The sequence below is a fragment of the Dermacentor albipictus genome, chromosome 1, assembly GCF_038994185.2.
Source record: "Dermacentor albipictus isolate Rhodes 1998 colony chromosome 1, USDA_Dalb.pri_finalv2, whole genome shotgun sequence".
Lineage (NCBI taxonomy): Eukaryota > Metazoa > Arthropoda > Arachnida > Ixodida > Ixodidae > Dermacentor > Dermacentor albipictus.
In genome coordinates this window covers 288,139,465-288,152,697 of record NC_091821.1, presented here as the reverse complement: position 1 = coordinate 288,152,697, position 13,233 = coordinate 288,139,465, and the positions used below count along the sequence as shown (strand labels likewise).

The 13,233-nt window shown below is 44.0% G+C and overlaps 1 protein-coding gene across 5 annotated transcripts in view; it reads left to right on the top strand.

The window, feature by feature from the left end:
• Unc-115a (Uncoordinated 115a) overlaps positions 1–13,233 on the top strand; it is a 513,253-nt gene that overhangs the window by 60,851 nt on the left and 439,169 nt on the right. For all 5 annotated transcript variants that reach the window (XM_070531410.1, XM_070531409.1, XM_070531407.1 and 2 more), the window contains exon 2: positions 5,524–5,619. Coding sequence is in view for 4 of the 5 variants with exons in the window: in XM_070531409.1 (XP_070387510.1) it covers positions 5,524–5,619 (96 nt within the window). In the remaining variant the exon portion in view is untranslated. The remainder of the gene's footprint in view (positions 1–5,523; positions 5,620–13,233) is intronic.

The following is a 13,233-nucleotide window of genomic DNA, read 5'->3' as shown; positions in this document are numbered from 1 at the left end:
TTCAGTGTATATATTGTTTTGATCATTTGTCTTACCATTCTGCGTGCACATTGTACAAGTCGATTCATGTCTTATTAATTTGTTAACGTGACAACTGACGCATTTTCGAGCAACACCCCGTTTTACTTCTTTTACATTGTACCTATTTTATTTCCTTAATTTATTTTTTCAGACAGTTTTGTATTTTCTGAGTTTCACTTGCCTAATGCATTTCGTATATTGTTTTACTTGTGTATTTTGCTAAATATCGTACTTCTGTATAACTTTTGTGTTTTCTTTTGTAAAAATTTTGTATAACTTTTGTGTACTTCAGTTGTTGTTTTTTTTTTTCCGTAACGCGCAAAGCTCAGATCTTTTTCATGTATCTGTACCCCCTATGTAATACCCCTTCGGGGGCCTTTAGGGGTATTATGAAATAAATCCTTCAATTGCTATACCGTCCCCCAAGTACAAACAAAAATGATGACGTGATCTTCCGGCAGACCGCCGCTCGTTCCACTCTTTCTCCGAGTTACGTAATCCAGACGTAACAGCCAAAAGGAACCGGTTCCCAAAGGCACCGTTACAGAATACGGCCCCAGGGCCTTCTTCAATTACCCTTATGCTTGACCGCAAATGTCATGCATTCTTATCTGCATTAACAGTGCATTTGCATCGTTTGCAGATGTGCAGTTGTGAGGCAATAGGATCCTTTGGAATGGAAAAGCATTCTTTATTGTTTGCGCATGTCGACCTTGGTGAGGCCATCAAGTTTTGAGTGGTTGACATGAACAAAGCTTTGACACATGTTTATAAATCACTTGAAAACACAGATTGTGTTGAGCAAAAACGTGGTGGTTGATATTCCATCACTACTGAAGTGTTCAATCCCTGTGTTCAAAAAGGGTTCTTGGAAAACATTAATAACTACCGCCCAATTTGCATTTTGCCATTTTTAGTAAGGCCACTGAAAAACTTTTCGTCTAATGCACTATCTCAACAAATTCAAACTTCTTTCTCCATTCCAGTTTGATTTTAGGCAAGGTTATTCGACAGAATTAGCATTAACTTATCGGATGACATTAATCGATTTATTGATGAAGGGTTTGTTGCAGGAGCCATATTCATCGATCAACAAAAGTATTTGGCACTCTAGATCATTCTATTCTTCTGTATAAGCTCGAATCTTTCGGTATTATCGGTCCACCTTTAAATGGACACTAAAGGTTTGTGTTAAGTCAACGTGGACTATTAAAATGCCATCCCAGAAACCTCAAGACGCTTGTTTCATGCGAAGAAGAGACTTATGTTAAGAGAAAATACGTTCTGAAGTGTATGTGTACCTCTAGCGAAGTCAAAATCGCTTGCCCTCCGATCGAGGGGTGGTGACGTCATGATCTCGTAGTGACGTTGCGCCGTCGGTGAGTAAAACGGCGCTTGCAGACGGCGCTACGGCTTTTCTGCGCAAAACGCAAACGGCAGCCAGAAACTGAGCCTAGACTGAGCTGACAGCAGTGCGAAAGCGGAACTGTGATGGCTAGCGGAGGGGACAGCGCGCGACGATAAGCTGGTTGTTTATTTTATGATGCCAACTTTGACGCTTGTTGCAATGGATGACCCTGACGACACATTGGCTCGCGATGCTGGGCTCGACCTCAGCGATTTAAGCACTGATGAACGTGACCTGCTGCTGAGGGCTCACGCTGCCAGCGTCGTTGCGTACTACTACAACAACTGTATAGGCTGTTTCACATGGCGTGATTCGGGCGTAAAAAATCGTTCTGCCGTGCACGTCACAGAGCGGTTTTCGCTCGCAGCTTTCACATGCGTTTGTGGCAGTGCGATATCCGTCGCAGCGATGCGCAAGGTTGCCTCCTGCTCACAAAGTATCCATGCCTGCATCGTTAAATAGGAACAGCATGAAAACTAGTGAAATATTCGAATTTTCCAATTTTCATTTGATAATAGAATAGGTACACCATTTTTAACGTTTAGAAGCGTTGAGACTTTACGAGAGCTTGCAGATACGGTGAGTGAGGCGCTGCACAAACCGCAAGTATGAGCGTGCGGCTTGCGCGGCGTCGGTAAGGTGGTTCTGTTTAGTACTCTAGTTTCATTGTTACTATGGAAGCCGCAACTTTTTTCCTGGATGAGTATTTGCTTTTGCAGAAGAACAAACTACTGTTCAGTGTGCACGTATATAAGCAGCTGGCGCAATTTGTAGAGATGAAGAGGTAGACGACTGCGGTGATCAAGTGGGTACGTGCCTTATGTTGAAGCGGCGTCCTTCTGCCGACCTGGATATGTTGCAGCTTCTCCTTTCAAACGAATTGTGTAAGCGAAAGAAAAAAAATGTATGCTCCGAAGCCGCAAATGCTGGTGGGTACGCCCTAAACATAGCTAGAACTGACGCGCGACACTGCTCCACAGAAGTACCAACGCGTGGTGAAACACACATGGCCCCTCCCACATCGCGCCGATCGCTGCGACTGAGCGACGGTACGACCAACTTGTTATAATCCAGTCGCGGAGAGCCCACGACGTCGCGGCGGTTGCTGGGCAACGGAATTCGCTGTGTCGCTGACTGAAAATCGCGCCATGTGAAACAGCCTTATGTCATGGCTGTACATATTCACACATTTGTAGCTTTTCCTTCGTGAAAACCAAATGCCACACTCATCGCCCCGTTTTCGACCTGCAGTTCTTGCGCTTCGGAGAATGCAGGCAAGACCGACGGAGCAGCGCCGCAGGAAAACATTGCTTTGAAAGGCACTCCACACGACTTCCGTAAGTCGGCGTTGAACTCGTAATTCACTGGACGAAAGCGCAGCACGCACACTATGCGATTTTTCGGCTCTTTGCCAACGCACTGTGGCAGAGGTACGGCATTTAACCATTCCGAACGGAGAGGTTCACGCGTTTGCACACAGTTATAAGTAACGTTTCATTCGCCGCTGCAACTGCCCTTGGCCAAGTGCCGAGGACGTTTGCGCATCACATGGACGTGGCATTCTCGCTGCTTGTTCCAAATGCAAGTTTCGCGAGCCAGAAGAATCGGCGCAGCACGATGCGATAATGAAACAACTGAAACTCGATCCAAAGCGTGTGCGGCGCAGAGTCGAGCGAAAACAAAACCTTCCGACCACCCATACTACTGAAGGGTAATGTCAAAATGTTTTTTCTTAGAATCGAATAGAAGTAGATAAGTAGCATTTTCTTCCGTCTTATAACCTAATGAAATGACTTTTTAATACGAGTAGTTGAGTACTAGTGACACAAATTACGATGAGGAGTGCCTTCGTCATTGGGCTAGTACCCCAATGTCGCTGGGCGGTCTCAAATCGTGTCGTGCATTTACCTTAATTTGTCGGTTACTAAAGTTCTGTTCGCAATTACACTGATGCCCTAGACGTTCTAGAGCATTGCTTTATCACTTTAACTGACTTCATAGTAACCTTTAGTGTCCCTTTAAATCTTATTTGTAGCCACTTGTCTAACAGGCCTCAAGTAGTGTATCTTAATGGCCAATTGTCTTCTTCTAAAGTAATTGACTGTAGCGTTCCCCAAGGCTCTATACTAGGTCCATTGTTGTTCTTATTTATAAATCATTTACCTAATTACTTACCACTTGTAACTGTTATATGCTGATGACACGACCATTTACTCATCACAGCAATCGCTTACCGCACTTCAAGACACACTTAACACTGACCTTAACAATGTGTATTCCTGGTGCACTGATAATAAACTTCAAATCAATCCTTTAAAACCAACCTTTGTACTATTTCATAACCCACAAACGGTGATTTCTTCTTCCATAACTGTCTCGTTAAACACTTATGTTTACTTGGCCCTTGCACCATTAAACATGAAACATTCATTCATTCATTAAACACTTATGTTATACTGACATCTGATACTGTTAAATTTCTGGGTGTTACTCTCGACAGACACCTTAAGTTCAATAACCATGCAACTCGCTGATAAAAAATGTTTCATTTGGCATCCGCATTATCATTAAAACACATGCATTCTTTCAACCTCATGTTATTAGATCGTTGTATCATGCTTATAATAAGTCTTTATCATACTGTTTATCTTCATGGGGTGATACATATGCCATTCATCTCAAACCACTTCAACGTCTTCAAAATCAATCTATAAAAGTAATGACTTTTAGCTCATTCCGCTGCCATTCTTTACCTATCTATCAACATCTTAACGTTTTTCCCATTCAACAGCTGTTCTACCACAAGTTGTCACTCATAAATTTCCTCTTTCATCGTGAAATAACCTTACAGTCTTCCTTTTGATAACCTCACGAACAAAAATAATACTAGGTTTTCAGAACATAATAATCTTCTATTACCTAAAATCAGATCTAACTATGGAAAATTTACTTCGTTTCTATGGTATTCCACTTTGGTATCGCATCCCTGTTAATATTAAGTCATCTCTTCTACTGCAGTTTTTTAAACAATATGGAAATAATACTGTTAGCAGAACCATGTTTTCATTTGTCATAAATACATTTTCATAATTATTACATTTTATTTACATTACTTCTATTATTGTATCATTAGGCTTCATATTTCTGTAGAACACTATGTATTTTTCTTTGTTAGTAATATGCAGAACAGCCAAATTTTCGTTACTCATTACTAGATATTCCTGCTTATGATTATTTATTGTGATATTACTCTATAAAGCTGTTTTTAATCATATCTAATTGTTGTATATTTATTATAACTTGTTTCCTACGAATTGTATTTCTTGACTCATTTTGTTTTGTTTTGTTTGTTTGCCCTCTACTTGCTGCTCTAATACTCTTATGCACCCACTAATGATAGGAGGTCCCCCTGGCAGTTTCTCACTCTGGGACCTCCTGATGCTGTATATAATATGTAAGCCTGTTTTTTGTACATGCAATAACAATAAACTTGAACTTGAACTTGAAAATACAGGGATAAAAGGACTATCCGTGTCCATTGTCCTTGTCCATCCAGTCGTCCCTGTTTTTACCTTGTTTAATGCTTACTACTGACACATTATGTTCCTCTGTACTGGCTGTAGGCCTCATTTAACCCTGTAAGCCTATCTGGAGTCCTTTCTGTGTGACCATTTTTATCATAGTAAGAAATAAAACTTCTGGCCATGCAATCACATATAGTGGTGATCAACTGGCCTTTGTTGCCTTTATAGCATGTCTGTTCTAAGGATTAACCTTAGTAGCATAGTTGTTTACACCAGGAGTTCATTGTCTTGCAAAATGGTCAACTAACAAGATTTCTGTGGTCTGTGCCTCTTTAGACTCTCGATATACTTGCGTCACAGGCAAATGCTGTTAAACACCCGGGACGAACCAGTGTCTCGAAAGCTTTCTCAAGTGGCAATGCATGCTGTTTTTTCTCCTGGAGACTGCAAGGCAGTGCCATAGTGTAATGCAAGAAGTGGATATCTTGTGTAGTGTAATGTGCTTAGCTATGAACTTTCAGAAGCATGCAGGATACTTAGACTTTCTTTTTTCTTTCTTTTTTTTTGCAGGAAAAGTGTTGTGCGAACTTTGCAAAAAGAAATGCTCAGGGAATGCACTACGAGTTCAAGATCGCTACTTTCATGTTGAGTGCTTCAAGTGCGCTGGTAAGTGTCGCAGGTTTTCTTATTCGAAAATGGAGAGTAGTCACTCCTCCAGCTGTTGCATGTGTGGGTGAAGAAAAACCAGACAGACAGATGCTGGTGCCTGGTGTCCACAAATTCCTTTTTTTATCCAAGCCCACTCAATCAGGCAGAAGCTTGATTCCACCAATTCCACTGGGCATGTCCTCATGGTCTTTTGTGACCAGACAATTGTGGCACGTAGTGACCAGACCATTGTGGCACAGGCCCCCTTCTAGTGAGGAAGCTGTGAGCTGGACGAAATGCGAAGCGCGAATGCTGCACGCATGGCGAGTTGGGAGGGAATCTGACAGCAGAAGTGACTAAAGTGTCAGTTCAAGTAGGCAGGCTTCAGACGGCCGGCAGCTACTGTGGGTGCATGCAGTTCTTGGATACCATGTATGCATGCAGTTAAGCACTTTCAAGGTCGATTTCTTTCACCATATGTGACTGCCCAGAGTCCATTTTTCTTATTGTAGATTTAAATTCTTCAGCGGGTCCCTTTGAAGAATTTTGAAAAATATTTACCGTAATTTTTCTAGGGGGACCATGAAGTGAGAAATGTTGTTCCTTGGTATATATGTGCTGTTTATTGATGAAAAACAATAAAAATAGGAAACAAAGTAATAAGAATTAACAAAATTTGATGCATCGTTATACTGTGCACACAAGAAAAATGCGCACACGAGAATTGTTTGCAAGTCTCAAATGTTCCTCTTACACTAACATTTCTTCAGCGTGTGGTAGTCCTTGAAGCATGGCTCCACACAGAGCACTTTGTTGCACTCAACTGTACTTACATTTAGGTGCACGTTAAAGAACCCCAGGTGGTCAAAATTTCCGGAGTCCTCCACTACGGCGTGCCTCATAATCAGAAAGTGGTTTTGGCACGTAAAGCCCCATAATTTAATTTTGTTGCACTCAACGCACAGACCTTGTGTTCTTGTGACATTTTTTGCTGCTGAATAGTGTTGGCGCAGACATGGCATCTCCTCTGGGTACTGCTTCCCTGAGCAGCGGTGGGAGGCAACTTCTGAATGAAGTGTCGCGCTGTCAACCTCAGAGGATTTTCTCCAGTTGGCCTTGCCCATTTGCTTTTCTCAGAGTGATGTTCTTCAATGAGCTGGCTCACTCTTAACCATTTGTACTCTGCATATTTGGTTGTCGAACCAGTGTTCTCGCGAAAGAGAATAAATGCATTGAGCAGTGACATGTCAAGCAAGCGAACAAATTTTTTATTCCACTTCATTGACTTCCTAATACTTTTGGAAAAGCTCAGCTGCTTGTCGACTTTGTCTGCCAGTCCCATTTTTTTTTTGTATTCTAACACCCATTTTGGCTTCTTTTCACCTGTCCTCCAGTCCACCTTCTTTTCGGCAAGCTCCACTCCATGCATTGTGGACAGCATGTGCACATCTCTTCTATCACGCCACTTCAGAGCCAGCATGGTGTTCGTGTGCAAGCTATGAATTTGTCCTTGCTGAATGAAGCTTCTTTGCGAACTTTGGAAGCCCTCTCCCATTTGTTCGCACCGTACCACCTGCTGTGAAGAAACTCGGAACAGGGCTGAGCTGGTATACCAATTATGAATGAACAGGGAATGTCCCCTCCCGAGAAAGTCTCCAAGCAGCTCCACCACAACAGACCTTGTAAATCCAAACTTTCAGTATGGTCAGAGCTGTAGTAGCTCCGGTGTACATGCTAAACTGCAAGATGTAGCCTGTGTTGATGTCACAAAGCACAAACAGCTTTACACAAAACTGACGCCTTTTAGAAGGAATATACTGTCAAAAAGCAAGGCATCCTCTCCAAGGCATCAGAAACTCGTCTATGCACAAGTCTTAAAAAGGAAGAAAAAGTGTGGCAAATCTTTCTTGTATTGCTTCCATCACCGGTCTGATTGCCCTTAGGCGGTCTTTTCCATCTGTGATTGAACTGAACTGCAGCACTTGCATCAATAGGCAAAAGCAGTTGACAGAAAAGGCTGATCGGAAAAATGGAGTTTCTAACATGGTATCTTTAGACCAGTATTTCCTCAGTATTTTTCCACACCAGGCCCATTAATAGCAAAACCGCTAGAAAGCAGCAAAGTTCTGAGAAGTCAGTCTCCTGCCACGACCTGAGTCGCAACTTTCAGGGCAGACTACACTTGTGAACTTTCTGTTTTGTGTACTTGTTTGTTTCGGTTACGATCTGCGAGACTGCACCTTCGTCAAAAAAAAAGCTTGAAGTAGTCTACTTCTTTTGTGTCTGGGGGCAACATAGAGCTGGACACTTGTTCACAATGTGTGGCATCAAATGTAAACAAGGAGGGAGAAAAGTCATCTTTGACCCAGTCAGCAATAGTCATGCCATGCACGCTTTTGCGATGTTGCTCCTTTGTCCGATTCATAGTCTGAACTGGTGAGTAACTCATCTGACGGGCTCCCATCCAATGAATCTGACTCCGACCTAGTACTTGGGCAGTAGTCCGCATCGGAGGAATCGCTGCTCGACTCGCTGCAGAGCAGCCGGTGCGCACGTCTATAGCGTAATCAAACTGTGAGGTGAGCAAACTCGAAAGAACTATGTGGTTGTGCGCTTGTCAAAAAAGTAAAATGTGTGAAACTTTCGCTTCGCCAACCAGAGGCAATTAATTTTCGCGAGTCTCCAAAAAAAAAGGAAACGCATGCACGGTGGCATCTTTCATATGCTCACCCCTGTGAGCAACAAATGAGCAAGTAACAGGCGGTCACCCTTTGAGTGATTAGAACGAGATAGCCATCAGTTTTACGAGCGGAAGAAGCCGAAACCACGTGCGGAACAAAACCAAAACTAACCACCGCACGTGCGTCAGTGCGCAAGCGGTAGCAGACGCGCTTTAAAGAGGGTCACAGAAGTACCACCAATGTAGTTTTTTCCTATGTTCTTTATATTGAATGCTTCCAAAACCTCACGTGCTTTTGTATCTCTGCTTCTACCAAGAATCTCTCCCAGAACCGTGGTTCACACTTCTTGCAGTAGGGGCATTGTTTCCATGGGGAATGTTCTTCCGCCTGGTCACACACAGTGCAAGTTGCGCAATGTTGCAAAAGATGCACACGTTCAGCTGCGCAGTCATTCACGCATCTACCCGTTTAGCCCACATAGGTATTCCCGCAGGTCAATGGTATTTCATATACCACACCGGTGCAGCACTTTACAAACTGCTTGCCATGTTTTTTGCTGCAGCTGCTCCTCATACCCTCACTCGCAACGCGGGCACAGAGCTGTGCTTGTTTCAGAGGAGCCAAAAACACGACTGGAACGCCATGTCTGTTTGCCACCTTTTTCACATTGTGGGCGATCCTATGTACATACGGAACCACTTCAGGCTTTGCAGCTTGTTTTTCTTGTGGGCACGGTTTCTTGACCATGATACCTTTGATTTTCTGCAAGGGTGCTTCAGCCACTGCTGTGATGACTGAGCATGGGAACCCGGCTGTGATTGTCTTAGTTGGCGCTGTTCTTTCCTAGTTCAACTTGAGATTGTCCATTGGCTGGATTTCTGTATATATTATGGCAGAAGCAAGAAAAATTTCACCTACTCATGGTCTACTGTTAGGTTACTCATTTTTTTCTTAATTTTTTTTCTGGGGTTATAAGTGCCAAAGTTATGACCTGATGAGACATGCCTTAGTGGGGGACTACAGATTAATTTTGACCACCTGGGGTTCTTTAACGTGCCCCCAATACATGGTGCACGGGCGATTATGCATTGAGCCCCCATCGAAATGTGGCCGCTGCAGCTGGGATTTGATCTCGTGCTTAGCAGTGTAACACCATAGCTGCTAAGCCACCAAGGTTGGTTCTAGTTAGCTCATGAAAAATTACAAAAGGCCATTGCATCCAAAAGTGTCACAACTTCAATATTGCACTTGCAGTCTTGAGTATCCACTGTCTTATTGCACTTGTTAATTGTTATCTGGAATCATGGGGTGTTATCATAAATGCCAATTTAAGATGCACAGCGCAAATTCTGTTTGTCTTGGTTTATGGGTACTTTCGAAGTTCTCAAGGTTAATGCAAAATTCCAACCACTATACAGTCAGATGTGGCAAAGGTCAGCTGGATAAAGAACTGGCCACCGGTGGGGCCCGAACCCACGTCTTCGCATAGTTAATTGAGGAAACATGGGTTCGTGCCCCCCTGTGGCCAGTTGTTTTTCATCCACTTTCATTTACATTAATTTATAATTTCTTTAATTCAATCAATAAGTGCACATAATTTACCCTTTGCTGTCCTTGGTGTCTTTGTTTGTTGGTTTCTTATGTTTCGACAATGTGTAGTAATTTAAAATGGGGATTGACTGAGAAAATTACATTGTTGTCATCTTATATCTTGAAGACACAGCATCAAAATTTTGTTCAGGGAGCAGCCTTAGTTGTGAGACGCCTGCTAGGGCAGCAAGAACGAAATGGCAACAAGCACGGCATACCAACATGTATTAAAACATCAAAATTAGCTGCACAAACATGAGGCATTCGTCCCATGCAGTGTTCGCGTGGGCACTACCCACATGCAGTTTTGCATTCCACGAAGCTGACATGGTGCTGTCGCTCGATGGATTGTCGAGACGGCAAGCAGGCTCATGCGCTCTTGCGTGTCTGCTGGGCGTGGAAGACGCTTCGAGCTCCCCTCGGGTTCTGGCACTAACCCTGCAGAGACCAACCCTGTTGCTGCAGAGACCAACCCTTTGAGAGACCAACCCTGTTGGTCTCTGAAACGTTGGTGCCCAACCAAGCCAACGCATGTTCTCGGCTATGTCTGCCTCTGCCAATGTGGTCTCTTGTCATTCGTCTCAATGTGACACGGCCACTTCATGCTTTTGTGCTCGAGCATATGCACAACTGCATACAAACTTTGCTCCCGTGGGTATGGTGGCGACACACGGTCCTGTTTGTCGTGCTGACTCGGCAGGCGGCCTGGCTATCACATCGCACTTACCCTCATCACAAGAAATGTTTTAGGGGAAAACACTTAACGTTAAAGCACTGATAACAGGCACTGATATACAGGACATCACATAATATTTTTCCAAGTACAAATTACTTGCTATACTGAACACTGAGACTTGCACAAATGAGTATACTCTAGAAAACGGAAAAGAGTGCTCGAACAATAACACCATGTTTATAAAAGGCCATACAGAAGGCACTTCTGATCTTTGTTCCGAACTATTTATTGCGCCGAAGAGCTCTGACGCATAGGGGGTTAGTCGGTGACTTTATCAATTTCATCAGGAATCTTATGAACTGTAGGTCAAGTACTGTGCCCCCACATTTGTTGCTCCCAGAATTATAATGATCAGAAAAATCATACTCTGTTAGAAGGAAGCTCCAAAAGAGAATGCATGCGTTGAAGTTTTTAGCTGAGTTTATATATTGCAAGGGCTGTCTGTTCCTAACATAAAGTTTCTTGATTACTACCTCTAGGCATTGCTGCCCTATGGCTGAGTATGCTACCTCCCTTGAAATCTGGTGTATATTACTGCATGTAAAGTTGCATCCTGTTCTTGGAGTAGCATAGTCTAAACATTGCTCTGATGCGTCCATTATGAGCACAAAATTGCTTGTAAAATTGGGAGCCCTGCGCACAGGTTCCTTAGAAAGTGTGCCTTTTATTTTCTGGAAGGTGGTTTGATGCTTGCTTGTCCAAATAACTTGATTTGGTCTGTGTTCAATCTGTGAATGTATAGGTTAGCTTAGCGTAATCCAGTGTAAATTCTTGGACTTAGAAAGGACAGTACGTGCTTCTTTGTCTGCTGTTACTGAGCATTCCCGACTTTTTGTACTGTATGCTTCATGGGTTTAATGGTGCCTATGCCTTTATTGTGACCAAGAAACTGAATTGAACTAAATCAGAGCTGGGTTTTTCAAGGCTTGATTGTGCAACCCGCCGTGGTTGCTCAGTGGCTATGGTGTTGGGCTGCTGAGCACGAGGTCGCGGGATCGAATCCCGGCCACGGCGGCCGCATTTCGATGGGGGCGAAATGCGAAAACACCTGTGTGCTTAGATTTAGGTGCACGTTAAAGAACCCCAGGTGGTCAAAAATTTCCGGAGTCCTCCACTACGGCGTGCCTCATAATCAGAAAGTGGTTTTGGCACGTAAAACCCCAAATATTATTATTATTGATTGTGAGACTGGTCGGTCATACCTGGGGGAATAGTGCATGAAGTGTGTTCAGCTGCTCCTCCCGCGAGTTGGTCGCCACTAAGATGCCATTAATGTAATCGAATATGTACAGTAAACCATCTGCTACCTTTCGAATGAGTCTCGTGAAGGCTGCTGGTGCTGTCTTCAGGCCCAAGGGCATGTGCCTAAATTAGTATAGACCTCATTGCCTGGAGAAGGCCATGATGGGCTTAGACTGTTTTGACATGGGGCTTTGCCAATACCCTTTGGCAAAATCTACCTTTGAGAAGTAAGTCTTTTGGAGAGCATTCTGAAACATGGCGTCTATTGGGGGTACTGGTTCTCGGTCATCTCGTACTATTTTATTCGCTTGTCGAAAATTGAAAGTCTGACCGTGTTGTCTGGCTTTTTCACAATTGGTGATGAATATTGTGACACAAACTTTTCGACTATTCCTCATTGAAGCATTTCATAGCCACTCGAACCTCGTTTTGACGAAACGGGACATATAATGAAGTAAATGAAATTCCCCTTGGAATCCCCGTAGAGATCCATGTATTTAAAACCCAGTTTTAAAGAAGTGAAATTTTCCTGCTAATGGCTATAACGAACTAGATTTGTCTCCTAAACCAAAAGATACCTGACCGCTGTGCGCCAAATACATTGCTTTATGCTGGGTACGGCACTCATTCGTCGTAGTGGTTGAAAACTCCCGCGTCCCTTTGTCGAACATGCCATGGAGCAACACTTGTCTTTCTCACCGCCGTGCGTAGCGGTGCACAAACAGTGGCTCACTATGGCCCTTTTCCCGACCTCTCTCTCACGTGCCTGGCTACGCGAGCCGTGCCACAGTGCACGGCTGTGCAAAAGATAGGTGCATTCGCTTCTGCTGTGTGGCACAGCTGGGCGTCGCCTCCAAGATCTCCTTGGCGCAATCTCGGGGGGGTCATGCAGAATCCTGCGAGTTGTGCCATGCTATGTGGCTAAGTGTGGCGGTGGGAAGGATTAGTGCATTCACTTCTTGCTTTCTCTACGGCACGTTGCGCAGGAAGCTGCAGCTTGACCTGGCCTCCGAGATCTCCCCAGTGGAATTTCGGGGGTCACACCCAAGCCGTGCATTCACTTGTCCCTGTGGCGCGCGCCGCATGGGCTAGCAGCTTGGTGTAGCCTTCTAGATCGTAGTGCCACCAGTGCAATCTCGGAGGTTACGAGCTGGCTGAGAGTTCACTTGCCTGCTCAATCACATAGCGGAGCACTTTGTTGTGTGCCAGGGGGAAAGTGGACGTGAAAGACCATCGCAATGGAACAGCTGGCACCTGTCAAAAAGGCTGTCACGTCAGGTGCCAAGAAGTCATGTGTTGCACACGCCGGAGATTCTTTTGTTGTTTTATTCAAATTTTATTGCATGCGTGGCCGTGTAGTGGTTCCATGGGCCTCAATGCCAT